The 24,748-nt window shown below is 54.7% G+C and overlaps 9 protein-coding genes across 9 annotated transcripts; 3 read left to right on the forward strand and 6 right to left on the reverse strand.

Annotated features, from left to right (window-relative positions):
* Positions 1-133: 133 nt before the first annotated feature.
* Positions 134-1,828, reverse strand: ACO1O0_007306 (major facilitator superfamily domain-containing protein; the record flags this gene model as incomplete). Its single annotated transcript, XM_083196679.1, has 5 exons — positions 134-563; positions 616-742; positions 802-1,249; positions 1,303-1,448; positions 1,516-1,828. The coding sequence occupies 5 exons, from the start codon at positions 1,826-1,828 to the stop codon at positions 134-136; spliced, it is 1,464 nt and encodes a 487-aa protein (XP_083047887.1).
* Positions 1,829-2,915: 1,087 nt separating this feature from the next.
* Positions 2,916-4,176, reverse strand: AIM24 (mitochondrial biogenesis AIM24-domain-containing protein; the record flags this gene model as incomplete). Its single annotated transcript, XM_083196680.1, has 3 exons — positions 2,916-3,764; positions 3,821-3,939; positions 3,999-4,176. 3 exons carry the CDS (start codon positions 4,174-4,176, stop codon positions 2,916-2,918), a joined length of 1,146 nt encoding a protein of 381 aa, XP_083047888.1.
* Positions 4,177-4,606: 430 nt separating this feature from the next.
* Positions 4,607-6,824, forward strand: ACO1O0_007308 (P-loop containing nucleoside triphosphate hydrolase protein; the record flags this gene model as incomplete). Its single annotated transcript, XM_083196681.1, has 2 exons — positions 4,607-4,817; positions 4,873-6,824. 2 exons carry the CDS (start codon positions 4,607-4,609, stop codon positions 6,822-6,824), a joined length of 2,163 nt encoding a protein of 720 aa, XP_083047889.1.
* Positions 6,825-7,680: 856 nt separating this feature from the next.
* On the reverse strand, positions 7,681-8,205 carry ACO1O0_007309 (uncharacterized protein; the record flags this gene model as incomplete). Its single annotated transcript, XM_083196682.1, has 1 exon — positions 7,681-8,205. The coding sequence occupies one exon, from the start codon at positions 8,203-8,205 to the stop codon at positions 7,681-7,683; it is 525 nt and encodes a 174-aa protein (XP_083047890.1).
* Positions 8,206-11,452: 3,247 nt separating this feature from the next.
* Positions 11,453-13,848, forward strand: ACO1O0_007310 (peptidase S8/S53 domain-containing protein; the record flags this gene model as incomplete). Its single annotated transcript, XM_083196683.1, has 7 exons — positions 11,453-11,509; positions 11,586-11,879; positions 12,291-13,093; positions 13,149-13,255; positions 13,311-13,392; positions 13,453-13,540; positions 13,594-13,848. 7 exons carry the CDS (start codon positions 11,453-11,455, stop codon positions 13,846-13,848), a joined length of 1,686 nt encoding a protein of 561 aa, XP_083047891.1.
* A 592-nt stretch (positions 13,849-14,440) lies between these two features.
* ZRT1 (uncharacterized protein) lies at positions 14,441-16,072 on the reverse strand (the record flags this gene model as incomplete). The annotated part of the gene is made up of 6 exons (XM_083196684.1): positions 14,441-15,012; positions 15,064-15,316; positions 15,376-15,488; positions 15,543-15,670; positions 15,730-15,918; positions 15,975-16,072. 6 exons carry the CDS (start codon positions 16,070-16,072, stop codon positions 14,441-14,443), a joined length of 1,353 nt encoding a protein of 450 aa, XP_083047892.1.
* Positions 16,073-17,881: 1,809 nt separating this feature from the next.
* On the forward strand, positions 17,882-20,774 carry msh2 (mismatch repair ATPase MSH2; the record flags this gene model as incomplete). Its single annotated transcript, XM_083196685.1, has 3 exons — positions 17,882-17,905; positions 17,962-18,093; positions 18,153-20,774. The coding sequence occupies 3 exons, from the start codon at positions 17,882-17,884 to the stop codon at positions 20,772-20,774; spliced, it is 2,778 nt and encodes a 925-aa protein (XP_083047893.1).
* A 551-nt stretch (positions 20,775-21,325) lies between these two features.
* ACO1O0_007313 (uncharacterized protein) lies at positions 21,326-22,166 on the reverse strand (the record flags this gene model as incomplete). The annotated part of the gene is made up of 4 exons (XM_083196686.1): positions 21,326-21,429; positions 21,488-21,676; positions 21,736-21,855; positions 21,953-22,166. The coding sequence occupies 4 exons, from the start codon at positions 22,164-22,166 to the stop codon at positions 21,326-21,328; spliced, it is 627 nt and encodes a 208-aa protein (XP_083047894.1).
* Positions 22,167-22,843: 677 nt separating this feature from the next.
* On the reverse strand, positions 22,844-23,576 carry ACO1O0_007314 (uncharacterized protein; the record flags this gene model as incomplete). The annotated part of the gene is made up of 2 exons (XM_083196687.1): positions 22,844-23,067; positions 23,126-23,576. The coding sequence occupies 2 exons, from the start codon at positions 23,574-23,576 to the stop codon at positions 22,844-22,846; spliced, it is 675 nt and encodes a 224-aa protein (XP_083047895.1).
* Positions 23,577-24,748: the final 1,172 nt, after the last annotated feature.

The following is a 24,748-nucleotide window of genomic DNA, read 5'->3' on the forward strand; positions in this document are numbered from 1 at the left end:
GACCTAATACCAGCAGCCAAAATATCCTATATGTGCAATGCAAAATAACTAGAGCCATAACTCGTAAATAAAAACCAATCATGCGAGAATCTAGATTAATAGTCAAGGAGCATGCTGCAAAATGCAGACGAGTCTATGCAATCTTCTTGAGATCGGAGCCAACCAGACGAAACCGCGCGCCGCAGATAAACAGAGTGCCCACCGCAGCGCAGCAGCCGCAGAAGACCTTCAGGCCGATGTAGTTGCCACCCTGGGCTGAGACGATGGCGCCGGCAATGGGGCTGCCGATGAGGGCGCCGATGGACTGGCAGACAAAGACAGCCCCGAGGCGGGTGCCAATCTGGCGGATGTCGGAGATCTGGGCGATGAGCGTCGGCATGAGCGAGATGAAGCCGCCCGAGGAGAAGCCAAAGATGGCGACGAACACGATAATGCCGACCGTGCTCTTGATGGGGATCCAGATGGCGAAAATGAAGATGGTGGTGAGGAAGGAGATGAAGATGGTAACGTTGAATCGGCCGAGCTTGTCAGCGACAATACCGGGAATAATACGGCCAAAAATGCTACAGGTTGTCAGCGATTTGTCCCTCTGTGCTTGATGTAGAGATTCCTTACCTGGCAGCGTTGAGAATGGAGAGGAGGTAGGGAATGAGGTCTGAATCCATGCCAGCCGCCTCGGCCTGGAGAGGAATGTAGTTGAAGGGGACGAAGATGCCAATATTGATCGTGAAGATGGATGCAACTGAGCGTTTCTATTAGAGGCGGCCCTCTCACAACCGTCAGGTTCGGAAGCAAGCTTACCTGTGAGAGCCATGACCGGCTCGCGGAAGCCATTCAAATACTCTTTGAAGACGAACGGCTTCGGGTGGGGTGGCAGCCTTGATTTGACCGTGAGGCACGCCGTAAGCAAGAGCACGAGGAAGATGAAGGCCATGGTCCGCACCATCCAGGGGAAGCCAATCTGGTGGATGAGGCGGGTCATCATGATGGGCAAGACGACGCCGCCGAGGGAAGAACCCGCAACCATGATGCCATAGGCCAAAGCGCGCCGCTTGAAGAACCAGGTAACAAGGGAAGACAGGGAGGCATTGAAAACGGCGCTAGCTCCGATCGATGCGACGACAGACTGGGCGAGGAAGAACTGATAGTACTCAGAGGCGATTGACACCATCATGAGACCGAAGATATAGGTCACGGTGCCGCCCCAGAGCAGATAGCGGGGGCCATATGAGTCAAACAGGCGCCCAAACTGGCCAGAGTCAGTGCCCAATGCTGCTTTGTTCTGATATCCGGGAGACTTACAACAGAGCCGGAGAAAACCATGAAGAAGACTTGGGTGGAGGTGATCCAGCTGACAGCAGAGCTGCCGTAATGGTGCAGGGGTCCGTTGAAGTAGTACTGCTGGAAGACGCCGACGCAGTTGACTATACCAAAGGTGCAGAACATCGCTATACTCGAGTAATTAAGGTCAGCTGTGAGTCCAAACAACTTGAAGCCAAGAGACGGCGACCGTACCACACCAGCCTCCGAAGAGCGCAAGCCAGGCTTTGAATCCACCATCAGGAAAGTCAGCAGGATCCATGCCTGCGGTAGGGCCACCCGCACGAGGTCCAGCTGGCCCTTCCTTAGGCTCGCCCAGGTTTCCATGCTCTAGATCAGTCTGGGCTTTGCTGGTGTCCTTGGAACCCGTCGTGTCCATGGCGAAATTGTGAGACGCGATACGCTCGAGGGAATCTTTTGAGGGGTTGGAGATGGGCTGTTGTGCTGGGCGTTCGAGGGCTGTCTTCTCGTCCACGGCGGTGGACGAGACGACGCTCGAGGTAGTCATCCTGCTGAAAAGTCTTGGGATGGACGCGTTTTAAAACTGTCTTCTGCTGGTGATGCGAAGACTACCAAGGTCCAGTCGGCAGAGAGAGCGGCCAAAACCTGCGTACGCCGGTCAGTAAGTAGCAGGCTGAAGGTGGCCAAGTCTATATGTATCAGCCCTGAATATTCCATACACTCGCGAAGCCGCGATGTTGGAAGGCCGAAAGCGCGAGGAGAGCAAATGAGAGACTAAGTGACACCTACCTAGGGTCTCGCATCATGCAGGATGTGCGTGGGAAGTATACTAGTACTATGAAGGTCAGAGGCCGGCACATCGGCACGTCGAGGTTGATAAGTAATATTAAGATGGCAGTAGCACTGGGACGCACTGGCAGAGTGGACCACCAACAAGTGCTGCTCAGTGCTGGGGTTGGGAACTGGGGGAAGACACAGGTTGCAAGGGGCCAACCAGTCCTCTGCCGCGCCAAGTTCCGGGGCCACTCACAATAGGTAATCACCAAGAGTGCCAATTTCTAGTATGAGTATCTCGTACGTACGAAGCACGTATACAAGTAGCTAAATCATGAAATGGTATACTACTACGAGTGCGAGTAGTAATCCAGTGGTGGTGGGCTGACACCCGACTGCTGAGACATGCGCGGCTCAGTTGTGCCGTCTGGTGATTTCTGGGCTGCTTCCATGGCCTCGGGTCCGAGCTGGCTGCTACTGGCACTGGTAATACTACCCGGTAGACTCTTAGTGAATGTGGTGTGTGTGTGTCTACTCATTGCCTGGCACCTGGCTTTAGCCAATCCGTTTGTGATGTCCCCTTTGGGGCCACATCTCGGAAATAACGAGATAATCGAGTCTCGCGATCAAGTTCAATTATTTCAACTTCGACGGTGGTTGGATTTCAATGCGCAAGTCTTTATCAATGGAATGGCCTCCTTCGAGTGGAAAGAAATGGTCCTATATATATGGCGTTGGCTGCGTCGTTGTTTATGGCAGCCAAGCACCTCTATTCATAACAGCTTGTTGATGTTGGTCAGGAGAAAGGAAAGTGTGTTGTTACAGAGCTAGGTAGCCGGGTGCGAGCTTCCAACCCCACTTCACCGCACAAACTCCTTCAGGTCCTTTTTGTCCTCAAAAGTCACACTTCCATCCCTCCGGACCGACGCCACGTGGAGGGCGCTCGGCGGCTGCTCCAGTGTTGCCTTTGTCTCCGTCTCGGACTGGGGCTTGCCGGCTAGCTCGACCGCCTTGGGCAAGACGCCTGCGGGAGCATCCGCAATCTCGTTCACCTGCTCGCTCGTCATGGTGTCGGCCACGCGCACACCGCGGCTCGACATGAGCAGCGTCGCGGGGCCCTTGAACTGCAGGAACAGCCTGTCGCCCCAGATGGTCCGCCGCGTCATGGTGCGCAGGCTGTAGAACACGCGCGCCAGGAACTTGTAAGTATCCGTCTTGCGCATGTTGCGCATAAACTCCGTCTCAGGGATCCACGACGTCAATGACGGCACCTGCAGCCGCAAGCTTGAGCTCTTGAACCGGAACGGCTGCGGGGGGTTCCGCGACACTGAGTATGCCACCACGCTCCCCGGGTGCGCGACAAATTCCTCGCCCTCGGAGAGACTCAGCTGGTAGATCTGTCCCGGCGCCGATAGAGCGGCTACGCCACGACCGGTGAGGTGGGTGCTTCCCCAATGCGCCAGAGAAAGTCCCGTCTGGAATCGTGACGACAGTGTGAGGTTATGTCCCGTCCATGCCAGCAGTGCGTTCCTCTGCGTCACCATCCAGTCTGTGGTGCCATCCAGATGAAGAACACTAAATGTTGTCGTCGGCGACTTTGTCGATATCAAAGCTGTGACGGGGGAGGTGGCCGAGATTCGCTGGTACAAGAAGGGCACGCCGAATGCGGCGCGGGTCAGAGGGTTGAGTATCGACAGCGTAGATTGCGCCTGGGACTTGTGATCAGAACAGCCTCATACGGAGCGGCCCATGGGTAAAATCATACATTATCCGGCCTGCCTGCCACTGCTACCAGAGTCCCTCGTCTCGTGTACAGCCTTTGCGAGGCTGAGAGCGTTACGGACAGCAGCGAGTACGGCGACCCAAGCACCTCGAAACGAGCGTCTGCACATGCCATCATTAGTATACAAGCCTTTATAGTAAAAAATGGCCATGGTTCCTACCGGCGACATGCCTCGAGGCCTCAATTGAGGCGCCGAATGCGTCCCCGCCAACCTTGGGCGTGTCGGTGCTGGGCGCAGCACTGATCTGGATGGCCCTGCACTGCTGGCACACGTACGAAGCAGGCCTCTGCAGCCGCAGACCACGGGACGTCTGCGCCAGCTGCGAATGGCCTCGCATTGTTGTGGTCTGGCGTCTGACGTCTTGCGTCGGAAGCTTTGAGCTTGGATGGAGGTGGTGGTGCAGCTTGTCGTGCAGAAAATCAATCGGGAAAAGCCGCTCGACGTCACCCTGCCTCATCTGTCAACCCTGCCTCACATGTGGCTGGAGCTGTGGCTGATGAGGCGCAACTATGTGGTTGCCAGGGCAACACGCGGTTAACCCCAGCATACCATCCATGCTTTTGCCTGGCAAGCCCTCAAACGCCAATCTCGGCTCTGAGACCCTATACCAGATTTCATCGACGGCCAATATCACACAGATGCAGTGCTAGGGACACTGATTCCGACGCCTCTCACGATACCCCTCGCCTCTACCCGTACTAACCCCTAGCAGCATCTCCCCTTTCCCCTCTCCTCCTCTCCCCTCCTTTCCTCTCCTCTCCTCCATCATGTCGGTCCGTGTCGTCGCCAGGATACGTCCTCTCCTCGAAAAGGAGCTGGACAAGGACACCATTGTCCGCCCTGACAGTGTGGAGCCTGGGGCTCCCAACACCATTGTCAAGATCCCGAATCCTAAGAACGACAGCGAGGACTTCTCCTTTGCTTTCAATGCTGTGTACGGCCAGTCGACAACGCAGGAGGCCCTCTTCACTTCGGAAGGTACCGTGGGCGCTCGTAGCTTGGCCGTTTCCAATTGTTAACCCCATTTCTGTAGTGGCACCGCACCTGAAGTCGCTGTTCCAGGGGTACGACGTCACCATCTTTGCCTACGGCGTCACGGGCACCGGCAAGACACACACGATGAGGGGAGGGCTAAAGCTGGCAGACCGCGGCGTGATTCCCCGGCTACTCAGCGGCGTCTTCCGCCGGGGCAAGAAGATGATGAAGGACTCGGGCGGCAACACGACGGTCGAGGTCGCCCTGTCGTACTACGAGATCTACAACGACAAGGTCTTTGACCTGCTCGAGCCCCCAGAGAATCGCACGTCCCTGGGTCTCCCGCTACGCGCAGAGGCCAATGGCAAGACGGTCGTGGCCGGCTTGACAGAACGCGCGTGTGTCGATCTCAAGGATTTTGAGAAGATGTACATCGAGGCCAACAACAACCGCGTCACGGCGTCTACCAAGCTCAATGCCCACAGCAGCCGCAGCCACGCGGTCCTACGCGTCAAGCTGACCCAGACCACGGGTGACATGATCCGGGAGAGCACCGCGTCTGCTATCGATCTTGCTGGCTCCGAAGACAACCGTCGAACGGACAATGGCAAGGAGCGGCTGGTCGAGTCGGCAGCCATCAACAAGAGTCTGTTCGTGCTGAGCCAGTGCATTGAGGCCATTTCGCGAGGTGACAAGCGGATCCCATACCGCGAGTCCAAGATGACGCGTATCCTCTCGCTGGGCCAAAACCATGGCATCACCGTCATGATCCTCAACCTGGCGCCCATGCGAAGCTACCATCTCGACACGCTGAGCAGTCTCAACGTGAGCTCCCGGGCCAAACGTATCGAGGTCCGCGAGATCGAGAATGAAGTCGTCTTCAAGCAGGTGCCAAAGATGAGCCACGGCCTCGGTGGTACTGCTCAGCGTCAACCCTTGCGTCCTCTGGCCAACGCCCACAACGTGCACAATGTGAATGCTGCGGCCAAAGATAAGGAGAAGGAGAAGGAGAAGGACGTGACTCGGCCTGCCAAGGCTTTCAGTGTGTACACGGACAAGAAGCCCGTGACCGCATCTCTGGCCACGAAGCCCATTGCCAACTCCAGCCAGGTCCGCCGGTCGAGCCAGGGCAAGCGACGTTCTGACCACGAGCCGATGACAAGACCCAGCAAGCTCGCCCGCCCGACGGCAACATCGCTGATCCCTCCACCGACCTCGTCATCGTCGATGACCGTGTCGGCTGCTCAGATCGAGGCCATGGTCGAGAAGAAGGTCAGCGAAGTCCTGGCAGCGCGGGCGGCGGCTGAGAAGTCGGCGCAGCAGCCGAAGGTTCAGGTCCAGCCCGACATCAACGAGGCTGTCCAGAAGCGACTGGAGGCACTAGAGCGGAGAATTAAGAGTGAGGAGTTCCGCGAGGACTCCAAGTCGGACGGGCTACGATTCCTGCTGGCAGCCCGGCAGCACAAGGAGAGGGGCGAGGATGCCGCTGCTCTCAAGGCGTACGAGATGGCCCTCCCGTACTTTCCTGGTCAGGCGAAGCTGGTGGGCAAGATTGAGAGGCTTCGGGCACGGCTAGGCGTAGCTGAGTATCGTTCACCCGTCAGGTCCGCACGAAAGCGCCGGAATCGTGTTGTGGTGGATGACGACCCCGACTATGGGGATGCCGAGCCCGATGTCGAGGAAGAAGAGTCCTTCAGCCCCGTGGCCATCAAGTCCAAGTCACGCCGCACCAAGGCGAAGCCGGCTCCCCAGCCGCTGTTTCTGGATGAGATTGAAGACTCGCAGGCACGGCAACTCCTGGACATTGTCAACTCGCGTGACCTGGAGCAGATCCGGGGCCTAGTGGGCTTCGGCGCGAAGAAGGCCAGGGACCTGGTCGACTACCTCGAGCTGGTGAGCGCCGAGGACGGTGGGCAGATCCAGACCCTGGGCGAGCTGCGGGCGGTGCCGGGACTGGGCGGCCGTGCGGTCGAGAGGGCGTACGAGGGGCTGATGGTGCCAGCTGCTTGAGCGAGCGAAATTGCATTGCATGGCGTTTTGGGGTCATTGTTTACAGGAAGAATGGAAAGGGGACGGCATGGAAAAGGCATTGAAAGAGTGGTTATTCATCCATGGATATGCATAATAGGCGTGTTTGTTAGTTTGAATACCTGGTGGTCCTACTTAGATTGAATGGCTCCTCGAAGCACTTGACTGTTCACGTTTTGATTGAATAAGCCATAATAAAAATGTGTTTTTTTCTTGTCCCTATGAACTTGTGTGTCGTCGCGTTTGAGGCTCTGAGGATGGAGTGGTGGCCGTTCTGGCAAGCTCGTCTGATGCGGTTCGAGCCGAACGACTCCTGGCCAGTCGTTCTGCCAAGATCTACTTGTCTCGGAGATCGCAAACGCCGAAGAGAGAAGGATGCCGGATGGGGGGCCGTGGCCTATCTGTTGTCGAGCTGTGACGCCGCAATTGGAAAAGATCGTCTTACGGGCGAGACCAACTGAAAACGGGTCTGAGAGCCAAGTCATCATTGCAGTGGTGAGTCGTCAAATGGTGTCATTTCACGAAGACGGGGGACGGGGGTATGTATTGAGCTTGTTGAAATTGATTTGTAAAAAATGAAGCACGCAAACGTCTATTCCAAGACGCGGCCCAGGCTCTCGTTAACGCATAAATGGTGAGGAAGGTATGTAGGTATCTGAAGGAGTGAACGACATGAAGTAGAGGCGGTGAATATCCCCTAGCGATGTGAGAGTGAAAGTACAGATGGTGGCCCCCCAAGAGTAAGATGTGGTGGTGTCATGCAGGAGGCGCGTAGCAATTGCGTAAACCAAAAATCCCATATGAAACAGAATAACCAAGAAACAGTGCGCAGCTCCGGTTACCGGATCATGCTCAACCGCCGCTCCTGGATCCGCGGCATGGACTTATTGGAGTCGTAGCCACCACCAAACCCAGGCATCGAGCTGTACCGGTTCAGCTTCTTGCGCTGGGTCTGTTCCGCCTCGAATTCCGCCTCGCGCGGCGTCGGCGTGACCGAGGTGCTGAAGCGGTTGAAGCGCTTGCGCTGCTGCTTCTTCTGCTGCTCGTACTGGTACTCCTCATCCATGCGGCGGTCGGCCGCGCGCTCGTCCTCTTCTTGGACCTCGTGGAGGGTCGCCTGGGTGACGGGGGCTTCTGGGCGGGCCCTCTCTCCGTGCAGGGCGTCGATGCCGCCGGAGGCGGTGGTTGTTGCAGTGGTGCTGCTGGAGCCAGTGCTGTTGGGGGTCTGGTAGACGTACTCCCCGTCGACGTAGACAGCGTTGGAGACGAATGCGGAGCGGCGATGGCGCGAGCGTGTGTAGCGCTTCTCCAGGCGGAGGAGCTCCAGCTTAGCCTGGATTTTGTCGAAAAAGCTCTTGCCCATTTTGAATCTGTTCAAATTGGGGTTGCAAAAATTGGCGATGGGAGGGAGTCGCTATCTATGCGGGTGTCCGTGGTGGTCGTTGCCGTTGCGTTGAGGGGATAAGTCGACGCTCGTGTTGTTCGCTTCTTCAATTCCCGTCGATTTTCAATTTCCGTAGTAGCAGATATTCGGGTATATGCCGAATCGTTCAGATGCTGTTGGATGTGCTGTGTAGCTGGCGTAGTATTATATGCGGTATATCTGTGTATGGTTGTGGTGGGAAAGAGAGTGATTTTGGACGTTGTGCAAGATTCCAGCAAGGCCAAGTCGCCAAGGATTGTCTTATCGTGGTCGTCGTAAATGGTCCAGTTTGGCAAATATGGAAAAGGAGCGAAGCAATTGGGGGAGGCCAAGAAATAATAGTGAACGAAGGTAAAAGCCCGAGGCCGGACAGGGGGTGAAGGGGGCGAGATGCAAGAAGAGATACGGATTGAGGAGGTTGAGAGAGTGAGCGTGGGTGATAAGCGCGGCGTTGTTGGTGAGGAAAACGGGGTTACGGGGGGAGGGTCAGTGGGGAGGGGGTGGTCAAGGCCGCTGGCCAGTGGTTGGCTGGCCGGTTTGGTGCCCAGTTTGGTGCCATGGTGGTGGGCATGGCATCCATGGATCCTCTGGGCAGTGGAACTTGGCAGGGCCACCTGCAGAGAGGTGCTGCAGGCGCTGCAGGCGCTGTACGAGAAGGACGAGAAGGGCGCTAGAGAGTGTTGCAGACTCTGTCGAAGGTCTGGGACGCTTCCATTCCGCTTCTCGGTCCTCGCCCCGGACCGTCATTGCCGGTTGGGCGATGTGGAGAGCCCCAGCAGTCCCATGTCGCAGCGATGGACGGTGCCAATGGAACCCCCGCTGTAGCAAGTTAGCAGCTCACGAGGCGAGGGTCGCCAAATTGCCTGGAGACACATCATATGAATTGTTTATTAGTGTCGAATGAGCGTCATTTCCCTGAGCGAAAGAATTTTGAGTCGTCTGGATGGATTCAGCGGATGCTCAGGCTGTCCGTGCGAATAGGGAAGTATTACGAAGTGCAGAAGCCCAGGACTGGGAGCTGCTGGAGGAGGATGGGCGCCATCAACGATTCGTCCGGTGTGCTTTGCAGCACTCAGGAGCGATCCCTTGGCGCCACAGTGTACCTGCCCTCGTTTGCCACGCCACGCAGCCACAACACGCAGGGAGGAAGACCCTGGAGCTCTCAGGGCTCACCACCAGCTAGCTGGTCAACTGGCCCGGCTCTAGCACCAGCGCTAGCACCAGTTCTTTTCCACTTTGCTCTTTTGCCTGCCAGGTCCCATGAGAGGCACCACTTCAGCAGCTGAACAATTTGAGTCTCTCATCTCCCCAGATCGTCAAAGCGTCAGTTGCCCGCTATTCAATCTCGCTGAGCTCGCAGTGTCAATCGACATTCGACGCCTGAACCCCTCGATCGTGCAGCCACCACCAACCCATCCCCATCCTGGATTCCTGATTCCCCTAGCTAGCGCAACGCACCGATGCAGCCAAAGTGGTTTGTTCCTTTGTGGGACAGGGATCGTCGTTTGTGGGCTCTGTGACCCCGTTGACCCCGTCCCCAGCCACTCATGTCCGCCATGTTTCATCATTTCATGGCGTCCACGTGTCCCAGCCGCACCAGTCTCGCTCACCAGTCTCGGTCTCCAGAAGCACGGATTCCACGGAACGCCCACAAGAAAACCAAGTCTCGACCCAGCCTGTCTCGCACGTCAAAGAGGAGGGGCTCTTCGAGCAAATGGGGGCCTTCAGTGACTATTTTCTGGGTCTTGCTCGGATGACTGCGATTCTGACCAGGAACGTCATCCGATGTCTCAATGGCAACTTCGAAGTGATCTCGTATTCGACGGCCGTGCACTGACAGGACTACGCTCAGGACAATGCGGACGGACAAGGCTGCCCTGTATTACTCGTTTCCCTTTGAACAATCCCATCAATTTGCCAAGTCTATCAGCGCTGATCTTCCTCTCCTGAATCCTTGATATTAATAACGAGCTTTTACTAATATTGTCTGGGACTATCTTGTATCAAGAGAATTCACTACGCCTACCCGTACGTCGGATTCAAATTTCAAGAAACCCCTGTCACCAGCCTGTATCTCAGATCTTACATCATCCCACGAGTTGGGACTACGAGCACAACATGGTAAAGCATCCGACCTCATCAATGCGCTCTCAGATATATACATACCCGCCACGTGAGCTAGGCGATGTTGTTCAAGCGTGTGAAATAGCATGTTAGGAGTATGGGATTCAAGATAGCCACCCTGGTGTCCGTCGTGCCGACGGATGCTATGCAGTACCGCGGGGCTATACAGACACAACCCTTCCCAAGATCCTTTCTACCGCTGACGAACTGTTGATGCACGTCGTTGCCGATCTTCTCGAGTCCCTTCCCCGAGACTTACATGAGCCGTCTCCTCCGTGCAATCAATGCAGTAGTGGGATCTCCACCATAGCCGTTTCGACCCCTTATGTTGTAAAACATCAAGCCACGCCGGCGGAGCCGTGCACATTGACTTACCTATACTATGAGGACCTCCTCCCATGGTATCTGTGTGGCTTTCCGCCGGTCTGATGCACGCAGAGTGGACCTTGTGCTCTGTGTGATGCTGGACTCGTTCCTTTGAAGGGTGTTTGTGTGCAATGGCTCTCAGACGCCATGCTAATCTAGTTCTTAACAAACATAAAGAAATTCGGCCAGTTTCTAGCTTAGTTAAGGTCTAGGCTCGTTCTAGGGCTTCCAGCAGAACTAGTATTCTCTTGCTTGGGTAAGAAGATTGGCGATTCAATATCTCAACCAAGCGGTAAACGAGAACATCACCGATCAAACTACAGGGAGGCGAACTCGCGTACCGTTGCACCCAAGGGACCAGCTACTACGATGGCTTCTGTCTCGCCTGACTGCATCAACTCGATGCTTTATTGTGGCCTGCCGAGCATGGTCGGTTATGGGCTGCTATCCGTACATGCAGGAAAAGAAACCCCGTCGCCCCGTTGCACAAGAAGTCTCAAGGCGCTCCTCTATGTTAGTTGTTTCCGCTGGTGTATAAGTATCTAGGAACCTCTGTACCAAGTGTTGCAAACCCCTGGATTTCTCATCTTGTTCGTCATATTGGCCCTGACGAGCCCGTTAAAGATGCGGGCATCTCGACTCTTGGCCGCTCTGAGCCTAGCACTTGGCACAAGTTGTAAGAGTCATAGACGACTCGATGCCCGTGATGGTCTGCTCAAAGGCCCAGGAAACCGCCATGAAAACGGTGGAACCGGTAAGTACATTATTGAGACGGAGCCTGTTAGTCTTCGACCAGTTGTGGGCATTGGATGAGAGCTCACAGTGCATAGGGCATAAATGTTGCCAGTGTGGCCAAGCAAATGCCGGAAAGGCATCATTCGAAGTCAAAAGGATACAATGAGTTTGACTGCAGTGACATCTTCTCTGGACGGGCCATTGAGACAGACAAGGACAATGTCGACTCTCCCCGTGCACTCGTGAAGCGGAAAGCCTGGCTCTCTTCCCATCTCTCTTCGTCACTAACATTGATGAAGCTTGGCGGCTGCTTCGGCCCCGAATGCAAGATCTCTGGAGGTTACGATCTTGTGGGCAAAGACTGTACGGCCATTGCCCGTTTCTACGGCGTCCGTAAAGTCGCTGATGCCACACAGGGAACCCCCATGATAAGGAACGGTATCCAAAGGTTCCAGACGACGACCTCATGGGCTTTTACAACCATGGAACCCATGTGGCCGCGATTATTGGAGCTGAAAATGATTGGTAAGAGTCGTGAGCTCCAGCTCTATTGTGGTGTTGATGTTGACAGATGCAAAGGCTCACGGGCGTGGCACCTGATTCAAATCCATTGAGCTTCAAGGTGTTTGTAGATGTAACAAGATGGAACCTCCTTCTTTTCCCCAACGTATCACTAACCAGCTCCTAGGATGCCGTGGAGACGGACGAGGAGGTGCTGATCTAGGCCTTCTGTGACGCCTACGGCGCAGGAGTAGGATTACATGACCCTACAACAGCTGCTTTGAAGTTGAAATTTTCAGGCGGACGTCATCACGGCCAGCTTCGGCCGGCCGAACGGCTTCATCGACAACCCTTGGGCACTCGTGGCCAGCCGCTTGGTGGAAAGGGGTGTTGTCGTTACCATCTCGGCTGGCAACAACGGAGATACTGGCCCCATGTTCTCCAGCAGCGGTTCCAATGGCGATGGGGTGCTCTCAGTCGCGGCCGTCAATATCACGGGCGCACCGAACGTGACCTTTGCCAGCTCGAAGCCCGTGACCGCATACTTCAGCAATTGGGGTCCCACCAACGAGCTTCTCGTGAGCACCGTACTGGCGCAGGGCTATGAGGAGATGAGCGGCACCTCCATGGCAGCGCTATACATTGCTGGCGTTGCAGCCTTGTATCTGGGATACCATGGTGGTCGTAGCCTTCACAGACCCGAAATCGCCAGAGCTGTAGCAGAGCGCATATCCACGAGTGGGCGGAGCGTGGCCTGGGGCGGTGACACGACTCTCTATAACCAGACTGCTCCTCCATTCCACGACGGCGCCGGCCTCGTCGATGCTTGGAAGGTCCTTCACTACGATACTCAATTGACGACGGAGCCCTTTGCTCTGCTCGATACTGAGTCCTTCAAGCCGGACTGGACCGCGGCCATAAACAACACGGGGAACAGCGCCATTACATACACGTTTGAGCTAGAGCCACAGGTTGGGATGGAGATCATGGACTCCTACTATGGGATCAAACCCTTGTACGACAGAACACCAATGCGCATCGTTCCCAACGTCACATTACCAGAGCCCATCACAGTCCGAACGGGACAGACCAAGATTGCCGAGTACTCTTTGCTGTGGCTCAAACTCTTCCCACCTTGGCTGACAATTTCCCCGTAGGTTTCATTTTGAGCTTCCTGATATCGACGACGATTTCCTTCCCATGTATGGAGGCAGAGTGTGGTTCAAGGGCGACAATGAAGAGAATCGTTCCGTCCCTTACGGAGGTAAATCATCTTAATCCCATCTTACATCCACGCAATCCTAACCCCCCTTTCAAAGGCGTTGCATATGATGCCGAAAAGGAGTTTGATACCTTGTTTGCAAAGGAGCCCTACATCAACAAACAACAGTCCGAGTGGGCGTAGGTCAGCCCCAAACATACATAACCCCCCGAGGCAGATTAATAACTCATCTTTTCTAGTCGGTCCTTTAATTTGGACGTAGATCCAATCGACTTTGTCCAGCTCTCTGCCGGCCTACGCTACCCATGCTTCCATCTTAGCTGGGATGTGAGACTCCCCTTTCCTACCCCCCTAATTCGCGCCTAATCATTGTCAACCAGATCTTCACGCCCTACTGGGACGAACGTAACTGGGTCCTCCCCAGCGAGCCCGTCGAGCCCGGTGGCAGCGGCTTCGTCGGCTCGGCCACAACCTTCCACGACGCTTACATGTACTGGTACTTCGATCCGGACTCCATGGACAAGGACGACACGGTTGTCTTTCCGCTGACGCGCGTGCCGAGCGGGCAGGGCACCTACTGGTGGTCCGGCAAGCTGGTCAACGGGTCGTACATTACGCCGGGGAATTATTCGTGAGTCTTCTTGCCCAAATTCAGCCCCCGCTTCCCCTTGTTCGCTGTAGCCGTAGGAAGAAGAGGCTGATGCAGGAGCAGAATGCGCTTTGCGGCTCTCAGGCCGTATGGTAATCCCAACATTTCGGATCATTGGGATATCATGGGCGGGAAGGCAATGCCGTTTGAGGTCCTTCCTTGGTCGAATAGTATGGTTAATTCGACGCAGAAGTTGAAGTTGACCTAGTCGTAAAACGATAAAGAGGTTTGTGTCGCAGAGTGAAGCTCACCATGCTCCGGAGACTGTGACACCATAAAGCGAGATAGCGGAGCCGTGTAGTTAGGTAGACTCCATGATTAATACATGAGCTAATTCTAATCAATAAATGATCTTTCAAGAGGATGTCTATGAAGGCCAAATGCGAATTCATGTGTTTATATGCGTCGTTCAAGTCGTGAGATAAATACAAGGCGCCTGCATGTTGACAAGATGGCGGGCTGTTCCCCCGCCCTTTTCCCTTTGCCCAAGTCCCCGTCCATGATATAATAAATACCAGAGTATGCTTTTTTCTACATGGATGTCATAAATAGCCGCCTCTGGATTAAAAAGGCCTTCCCTAGGCCCACTTGCCCAGAAGACTCATAATCACAAAGCCGGCGACTAGGCCAAAACCGGCCAACGTGACGGTGATCCAGTCCGCGTCGGCAAGCTCCGCCTTGTGGCCATGGGAGCCCGTCATCCAGTCACCAGCCCACATCTCAACGACGCCGACCCAGATAAGGATACCGGCAGAGAGCGCATCGAGAGTACCAATGGCAATGATGGTGTTCTTATCGTTGCCGTTGAAGTGGTCCAGGACGCCGATACCGATGGCCATGCCGATCGGGGTAATGAAGGCGAATAGAGAGGCAAGAATGAGTTTCTGTTTCATGGAGAGGCTGGTGGGGAGCAGGGTCTCGGAGGACGTTGACGAGCCCTCCTCTCCATGAGGCACATTCTTATCAGCGTCGGGGCTGGCTCCGTTGTTGGTCTCGGTGTGGTTGACAATGGTCACGACGTGCTCAGGGGTGCCGATAGTGGCAATCCGGGTGCCCAGGGCGATGCCCTCGAAGACCTGGTGGAAGAGAATGACGACAAAAAGGGTGATGAAAAAGCTGTCGCCAGAAACGACAAGGGTCAACCCTATGACTGTGGCCAATATTAGCAGATGAACAGCTGGCTAGAGAGTGAACAACGTACGTAACGAATGGAAGAGAATGCCAAGTTCCATGACCAAGATGTTGACAACTTCGCTAGAGAGAACAGTCTGGGCTCGCTCCTTGGACGTGAGGCTAACCTCACGCTGGAGTTTGGCGCTAACAACCCGCTGGCCAATGTACTCGACAACAAACGATATGAAGAGGCCAGCCATGACAATAGAGGAGGTGACAGCTTCGTAGTCCAGTGTTCCGATGCACTCGTTGGTGAACATGAGAGAAGCGTGGGTGTAGAGCTGGTTTCGTGTCAGTACAAAATTTCACAGGTTGCGGGGCATGATAAAAGACTGCCTACGTGAATGAAGGCCGTCGAGATGATAATGCCTGTACCGAACTGCTTAAGAAGCACAAACACGAGGTTCAACTTGGAGGGCATCCACCGGTGGATGAGGATAGGGCCGAAGACACCTTGAACCTTGTTAGCACTGTCTCAGAGGTGGATGAACAGTAGGTTTGACATACCGATGGCGCTAGTAGTGAGAATAACAAAAAGAAGACCGACCCGAAGTTTCACGTTGTATTCCCTGGGGGTCGCATCACACTTGGCAGAAGAGTCCTCTTGCTCCTCCTCGCCGGTGCTCACGCAGTGCCTGGAGAAGAGGTGGTCAGATAAGAATGGAAGGATGAGCGATCTACTGGGGCAACTCACTCAACACCAGCGTGGAAGTGGCAGTTCTCCTTGCCGCCGGATACTTCTTCTCCCTCAGCACCGTGGTCATGCTCGTCTTCACCGCCATGCTCGTCTCCATGTTCCGCATCATGATCGTGCTCCTCCTCACCATTACTAGTGGATTCTTTGACAGCGGCTACATCCTCGCCATCAGGGCCAACACAAAAACTAAACAAAGGCGGGTTAATTTAACTCCATACTTGAGAGGGTAGCGAGTGACGTACAATTTGCCGTCGTGGGAGTGACAGCCTGTGAACTGAGCTGGTATATCGGTAGTCTGGGTCGGCGTCGTCTGGACGTGGTACTCGTCACTTCCGCCCATGCAGAACCTGATCGTTTATAAGTTTGTTTACTTCTCTCCGTAGCTGGTGGAAGGATGATACACACAGGTTGGAACCATGGAGGTGGCAGCCAGTGATGGCAGTCACCTCAGCATCTCGCCCCCTTATCCGACGGTAAACTGGGGGTTCTGTCGGACGAGGAGGCGCATCTGCCGCGGCGAGGCCAGCACAGAGGGCAAAGGCCAGACACGCTCGGGTGTACATATTTGCTCTTAAGTCGCCAGTACAAGTGTATTGAGGGAAGTACCGTAGCCGACTGTTTGAAGCGGGGAGGATGACTCGCGCGGCTGGAAGATGACTCGAGCAAGCCGAAGGAGTCTGGGGAGACGATATATATAGAGGCTGGGGGGGAGAAGAGGTCGCGACGGCTCCAGTAGGGGTATCAAGATTGATTAGAGGCAACAGCTGGCCAAGCACTCGTGGACGCAGGGGTTTTCAATAATAGGAGTATGGGTATCAGAGGTCAGCAAGTCGGCGAACGAGGACGTCGGACGAAGATGTTGTTTGTGTTGGAAAGAGAACAACAAGAGATTTCTCGCCCTCAGCTCCGCACCTACGAGATACGTATGCCACGTTGTGTGGGGTGGATTTGGTTTGCGGGCTATTGCGGCGCTGAGAGCGAGATGAGAACCTTGATGGTCAGCCTGGGCATCAACTTGCAGCGTAGCGGCGAGAACCTTGATGGTCAAGCCCCCACGCCACAAGCAACCCCATTCGCAAAACGTTTCACAAAGTCCAAAAAGTCGTCAAAGGCTTTGGTGACAAGCCCTTGGCGGGCCGTTGGTGCTTCCCCGCTAATATTATAATAGACACAGCCAATGCGCTCAAAATAGTGACGATATCATCAAGGTGTCTCGGGAGCCCGATTAACGATTGGCCGTCTATGAGATCTGAGAGACTAGGACGCAGACGCACGTGCGCGTAGCTGATTGCATGCGATTGGATGAGGCAAATGCCCGTCTTGGGAAATGGGAGCCATCGGGGCCCTCCCCGGGTTGGTCGAAAACTCCGGTCAGTGTTTATCCTGCCAATCACATCCCCCAGAAATGGACCTTTTCCTCCCGCCCCCCTTGGCTACCGCCGCCCTTCCCGCCCTGAATGTGATTATGCTCATCTTTAAGGTGTGCGTCAGGGCGTCTTTAACGCAGCGATCATTGGATCAACGCTGCCCCTGCTACTACCATGAATCCATGCACACAAGCCTTCAAGGTCGATAGATCAAGAAGTCCTGGTCCTGTCGCGGTTGATTGCATGTCTCGAGTCTAACAAGCAACAGTCGTGCGTCCTTAACGAATCTGGGAGTACTACCCGATCAAACAACGCTGAGGGTGTGAATCAGTTGCACAAACGGGGATTGACGTCAGATCTCCGAAAACGCTGCACTGGTATCTACGTGCACGTCGCAACCATCGGCTGAACTCTTTGGTGTTCTGCGGTGCCTTTCACATACTAATTCGCGTATTAAGTTGGTGAAAATTATTGTAATGGATGTGTCTTAAATTTGTACAGGTGCGGATACGGATAGTCGCCGAAGAAATTATAGATTTTGCACCACTGATCCGGAAGCTGTGCGAACTTGGCTACCCTATATCACAGCCACCGCGTTGCGGGTCGGCGCGTCAAGGTTTAATGGAAACGCGTCTCCCGACCGTGGGGACCCCAACCACGCGACACCAACCCCGAAACCGACACCGCCTGGGACTTTGCATGTACATGAAGGTTGTCGATCGGATTTCCTGCTCTTTCTATCTGAGCACTGCCGTGCAACAAAGCCATCACCTGCATCCACCATGGCGTCACGACCAGAACTAAAGGTACTTCCTCCACTCTTGCCTGGCCGCTCTCCATGCAACGAGCTAATCCTGCCTAGCTCGACGACGAGGGTGGCTTCATTCGATTCTACAAATCTCTGCCCGCGGTTGATGAGGACACAATTCGCATATTCGACCGTGGCGACTGGTACACATCCCACGGCAGAGATGCAAACTTTATCGCCAAGACCGTGAGTTCTAAACCACAACACCGTTGGACGCCAAAGACCCCGATCCTGACCTATAGCAGGTCTACAAGACGACCTCTGTTGTCCGACAACTTGGCCGCAACGACCACACTGGCCTCCCGTCCGTCTCGATGACCATGACTGTTTTCCGCCAATTCCTTCGAGAGGCGCTCATGAAGCTCGGAAAGAGGATAGAGATTTGGGAGAGCTCAAGCGGCCGTATGAACTGGAAGTGTGTCAAGAAGGCGTCGCCCGGCAACTTTCAGGATGTTGAGGACGATCTAGGAGGACAGATCGAATCTGCACCTATGATCCTGGCCGTCAAAATCACAGCCAAGGCTTCCGAGGCGCGCAGCGTGGGCGTGTGCTTCGCTGATGCGAGTGTGCGCGAGCTCGGCGTCAGCGAGTTTCTCGACAACGATCTATACTCCAATTTTGAGTCTCTTCTCATCCAGCTTGGTGTCCGCGAGTGTCTCGTCCAGATCGATAGAGCCGAGAAGGACAAGGACCCGGAGCTGTCCAAGCTAAAGCAGATCATCAACAACTGCGGCGTGGCAGTCGCGGAGCGACCCGGCGGAGAGTTTGGCACTCGTGACATTGAGCAGGATTTGGCGCGTCTGCTCAAGGACGAACGCTCAGCCTCTCTGCTTCCGCAGACCGACCTCAAACTCGCCATGGGCTCTGCGGCTGCCCTGATCAAGTACCTTGGTGTCCTGCAAGACCCCTCTAATTTTGGCCAGTACCAGCTCTACCAGCACGACCTGACGCAGTTTATGAAACTGGATGCTGCGGCGCTCAAGGCGCTCAACCTCATGCCTGGCCCCCGCGATGGGTCCAAGACTATGAGCGTCTACGGCGTTCTCAATCACTGTAAGACGCCCGTGGGAAGTCGCCTGCTAGCCCAGTGGCTCAAACAGCCGCTCATGAGCAAGGAGGAGATTGAGAAGCGACAGCAGCTGGTCGAGGCCTTTTTCGCCGACACTGAGCTCCGCCAGACAATGCAGGAGGAGCATCTACGCTCGGTCCCTGACCTTTACCGCCTCTCCAAGCGCTTTCAGCGTGGTAAGGCCTCGCTGGAGGACGTCGTCCGCGCATACCAGGTGGTCATTCGCCTACCAGGCTTCATCGGAACTTTTGAAGGAGTCATGGATGAGGCGTACCGCGATCCTCTCGATGAAGCATATACCACCAAGCTTCGTGATTTGTCCGATAGTCTCGGCAAGCTGCAGGACATGGTGGAACAAACGGTTGATCTCAACGCGCTCGACCGGCATGAGTATATCATCAAGTCTGAATATGATCCCAGCCTCCGCATCATCCGCAAGAAGCTCGACCAACTTGACCGCGACATCAAGGCCGAGTTCCACGCTTCAGCCCGTGACCTCGGTCAGGAGCCTGACAAGAAGATCTTTCTCGAGACGAGCCACAAGGTCCACGGCGTGTGCATGCGTCTCACCCGCCAGGAGGCGGGGTGCATCCGCAACAACTCGGGGTACCAAGAGTGCTCCACGCAGAAGAATGGTGTCTACTTCACTACCAAGAAGATGCAAGCGTACCGTCGCGAGTACGACCAGTTGTCCCAGAACTACAACCGCACACAGAGCAGTCTCGTCAATGAGGTCGTGCAAGTAGCTGCATCATATTGCCCCGTCTTTGAGAGGCTGGCTGGGGTTCTAGCACACCTTGATGTCATCGTCTCCCTGGCCCACTGCGCTGTCCATGCTCCCGAGGCGTACGTGCGTCCTAAAATCCACCCTCGGGGCGAGGGCCAGACCATCCTACGCGAGGCGCGCCATCCATGTATGGAGCTCCAAGACGACGTCCAGTTCATCACAAACGATATTGAACTCACGAGGGACAAGTCATCCTTCCTCGTTATCACGGGACCCAACATGGGCGGCAAATCTACATTCATCCGCCAAACGGGTGTAATTGCACTGATGGCTCAGATCGGCTGCTTCGTCCCCTGCTCCGAGGCCGAGGTCACCATCTTCGACTCCATCCTCGCCCGCGTGGGAGCCAGCGACTCCCAGCTCAAAGGTGTCTCGACTTTTATGGCCGAGATGCTTGAGACTGCCAACATCCTCAAGTCCGCCACCGCCGAGTCCCTCATTATTATTGACGAGCTCGGCCGCGGTACCTCGACCTACGACGGTTTCGGCCTGGCGTGGGCCATCTCGGAGCACATTGTCAAGGAGATCCGCTGCTTCGCCATGTTCGCGACGCACTTCCACGAGCTCACCGCCCTGGCCGACCAGTACCCGCAGGTGCGGAACCTCCACGTGACAGCGCATATCAGCGGCACGGGCGAGGGCGAGGGCGAGGCGGCCAAGCGTGAGGTCACGCTGTTGTACAAGGTGGAGCCGGGTGTTTGCGACCAGAGCTTCGGTATCCATGTTGCCGAGCTTGTGCGCTTTCCTGATAAGGTGGTCCGCATGGCTAAGCGCAAGGCCGACGAGCTCGAAGACTTCACCACCAAGCACGAGGACCAGGCGCTGAGCTACAGCAAGGACGATGTGGAGGAGGGCAGCGCGATGCTCAAGGCAGTGCTGAAACAGTGGAAGGAGGCGGTAGCGGGCAAGGAAATGAGCAAAGAGGAACAAGTGGCCAAGCTCAAGGACTTGGTGGGCGCGGATTCGAAGTTGCTGACGAACCCCTTCTTCCAATCTGTAAAGGCTCTTTAGAATTACAGACATGTTACAATAAGGCACGGGAGGGGTGGCGCAGGCAATCTGGCCGGCATATATTGTGGGACATTGACACGGCGTCTGGACTGGGGGCATGGTATTATCAGAACAGTTTGATTGATATAAAAGAGATTTAACACGTAATTTGACAAGGCGCTGTCGAGCTTGCTCTATCCGAAGAATCTGTCAGCCATGTGTCCAGAGTTGTTCGGTGCAGACAAAGGTGTAGAAGAAGAGATCTTATCAGAAAAGTAGATAGAATGTAGATAGATGAAGTGTTTAATCATCGTTATCATAAACAGCCTCTGAGTTTATCATCATAAGAAGTAGGGGGGTTGTGTGCGATATTAGAAAAGAAAGAGCTTGAAACGTACCTCTTGGCGAGCTCGCCCGGAAGAATCGCCTACGCTGCACATCAGGGCAAGGCGGCTGGAACAAAGCAAAACTCCTATTTCTCTAGTGCAGTATCCGTCACTCACACCGTGGAATTTATGTACAGACCCAACGCGTTGTGTGCGTCGGGGTTGGTTGTTGTTGCGCGATATTTTTTATTCGCTGCCTTCGGCCGTGGCTTTGACAGGGTGGATGTCGAAGCCGTACTTCTCCTTGATCCGCTCCCGTCGTCTGTCCTCGTAGCCAGGAGGGCGAATACCTGAGAGACTTGTCAGCGTCGTTATGGTTTAATGTTGGGAAGATGGGGTGGGGGTTACCTCGCCCCTCGCCAATCTCTGCAATGGTCTGCTCGACGGGGATACGGGTTGTCCGCCGCACAATTTCCTTGCGCTCGAACTCGTCGTCCTCCTGCTTGAAGGAATCGACACGGCCGCCAAAGAGCTCAAAGGCGCCCTGGAGAGCGCCGAAGGTGGCACCGCAGGCCAACATGGCGGGGAAGCGCTTGACTGCGACAATTAGGTGAGTCTGGGGTCCTCCAGATCGGGTCACCTGGGGAATTGCATACAGCCAAGACCAAGAACGCTACCGGCGGCGAAGCCACCGATGGCTCCTCCCCATGCGTCTTCCCTCTCGAGAAGATTCAGGGTGATGCCTCTGATAAAGCAGTATGTGGTGGAGGACGCGGCTGCGAGGGAAAAAAAAACAAGTCGGTTAGCAAAAGCCCCACAGCCAACCAATTGGGCGCAGCAATTGAGATTGCGGCCCGGAGGGGTTGTACGTACTGACGAGGCCAATAAGGGGAGCCTGGCGGATGAAGAAGCCTGAGAAGCCCAGGTTCTGCCTGGCCATGGCATTGCGGACACCACCGGCGAAGGAGCCGATGAGCAAGCCCGTCACACCGGCCTTGGTGGTCTCGTCGAGGACATCGTGGGGGACGTAAGGCTTGTTGTGGGCCTCCAGGTGAACCTTGGGGCTGAGGCTCGTCTGGCGCTCCATGGCGTCTGGGGGGTAGCACGCGGGCTGGGGGAGGAGATGGGAGGGTTGGTGCTGGTGAGGCTCAATGGGATGAGGTTCGAGCGACGAAGCTTGATGCTGTCAAGGATGGTGCTGCTCACGTGACTGCCGTCAATTGAGCAATGCCGATTGGCCACCGTGGGCAACTGGATGACTGGTGAGAGTGGGGCGGATTTTGGGAGACGGTCCTGCCGGAGGCAGCGGGGGAGAGTGACAGCACCAACAAACACCCGACCTGACAACATGGCAGGTCTAATAATGCCTTCCAACGTCAGCTCATAGTATATACGACTATAATACCCTCTTTTTCGACTAACGACCCTCCTGATACAGGCGTTCCGTGATACCGCTTCTTCTACCTCGAATTATACTAATATTCGGCGTTTGAGAGAGAGGCATTAGATATGGGTGGAAAGCTGATTGTGGTATAAAGGTCGGCGTACGCTCCGTACCGCACTATTTTTCAGCGGGAGGTATAGGCTAAAAACAGGAGTAGGGTGGTAATGATTACAGAACTACTACTCTGTATGCGAATAACGGTTTTCTACCAAACGAATAGCACTACTCAGTAGATGTGTAGGGACATGAAAAATTCGCCTGTCAAATTTCAAACATAACTATGTTACAATCAAATGACTAATACACATTTGGTCACACGTTTATTCGCAGCCCAACGACGCAAGTGTAAAGATGCCACCCAGCATACCGTTGAAGGCTCCTGCGATGGCGCTGCCAGCCGTGGTCAAGTCCTCGCAGGCGCCATCGTCCTCTTCAGTGTCGATGGTGACGTAGACATTCATAAAGGGATCACCAAAGTCGTTCTTAACATTGACGTTGACGCGGTTGGTCATCCAGTACTGGTCCACGTCGGTGGGAGTGCCCGCTGCGGTTTGCGTTAGCGATTTTCTTTTTCTATCGATGTAACAAGGTTCGACACTTACGATCACAGCCGAAGGACGTTCCCACAGGGCAGCTATAGCCCTCGGCATACGACTCAGTCTTGACGTCGTAGTTGGAGCGCGCGGCAGCAGCCTTGACGAGATCGGTCAGCTGGTCAATGTTGCCGTCCTCGTCGTCCCTGGCAAAGGTGCCCTCGATGGAGATGGTGATATCGCCCTCGTCCAACGTGTCGCCGTCGAGGATCTTGGTCTTGACGGTGAGCTTGTCGTCACCGTTGCAGCCATTGGACAGGCAGTGGTCCTTGATCTCGTTGAGCGCGTCCCACGGCGGCTTGCTGCCCCAGTTGATCTTCTTGTCGCCGACCTGCACGTCTGTGTTGCCGCCGTCGGGGTTTTCCCATTTGTCCTTGCGCGTGATGAGGGCGGGGAAGGCGTGGGCGTGGGCGGAGAGGTAGGCCAGGGCCAGACCGGAGGCAACGCTAGTGTGCTTCATATTATGTGTTGGGTTTGAAAGAAATGTGTTGATGTTGCTGCTTTGCTGTTTTGTTAGAGTAGAGATGAGTGGGATGTTGATGGGAGCTTGTTTGGATGGTTTCTTTGGACTTTGGTTTGGACATCACTGGTTGTTTATATACTTTCCAGACTTCTGCCCGGGCTCATTGTGCTCCTGGGATGCCATCCATCCTCGCCAGATCCGAATGGCGGCACAGACGGGTTAACGCAAGAACATTCCAGGATACCTGGTAGTTGCCACTCTATTACTACCAATATTCAAAGTACGAACATGAGACTCAGCCTTCTTCTGGCTTGGGGGCCAAGGCGCTGTTTAAGAAAGGGTCCTGAGAGTTTCCGTCATAGGGCTACAACATGACGCGGGGGCTTGCAGTGGATTGGATTGATCGCCAGTTATTTCCGGTATCCGGAATCCTTCCTTTCTAATGAGGAAATGACCCGACGCCGTTTCGCAATCCTCTGGCACCGTATGGCGCGTGCCAGCGGCGTGGAGCTGCGCCGCAGAAAATTCCAGGACCGGAAATTCATTGGTGCCAGTAGGTACTATAAGTTTATGCTCTTCCTGTAGAATGACGACGTCATGATGCAATCCGTGCCTCTCGCTCTGCCCAGAACTGAATTGATTTATCGAATGATACGTCCATAGCTAAGCCCGTCGGTAGAATCGGTCGGATGACAACATTGAAGGCAAGATTATCAATGTCAATAGCAATTTAATTATCCGTAGGCTGATATCAACATAGCTAATCAGACCAACTGGTCAACCTTTCGCAAACCAAAGGTTAGCGCCGGATGTCCTGGTTTTAAGGTCTTCGGTAGTCTCGCCGGCTTCGCAGCTAGTCGGTTTATCAGAGTATTTATTAGAGCACTGATACTTCAAACCAGCTATCCATTCTTCAAAACTGGGATAGTCTCCTCGCCGAAAGTACATTCAATGTGTCAGTCACGCTGGGTTCAATCAAGGATTACTGGGTTTAACTTACACTGTTGCCATTTATATAGTCAATTTCTTTAAAGTTAGGAATACTACATGTACCCTATAGAGGCTATTTATAATTTTATCACACGTATTTCCACTATCCCCCCGCGAATAACTCCTAAACTTCTCAAAGAATATGTTCGTGCACAAGCAGGCACCGTTTTAGTCACCGT

Source organism: Amphichorda felina (assembly GCF_050947745.1).
Source record: "Amphichorda felina strain 45539 chromosome Unknown scaffold_7, whole genome shotgun sequence".
Taxonomy (NCBI): domain Eukaryota; kingdom Fungi; phylum Ascomycota; class Sordariomycetes; order Hypocreales; family Bionectriaceae; genus Amphichorda; species Amphichorda felina.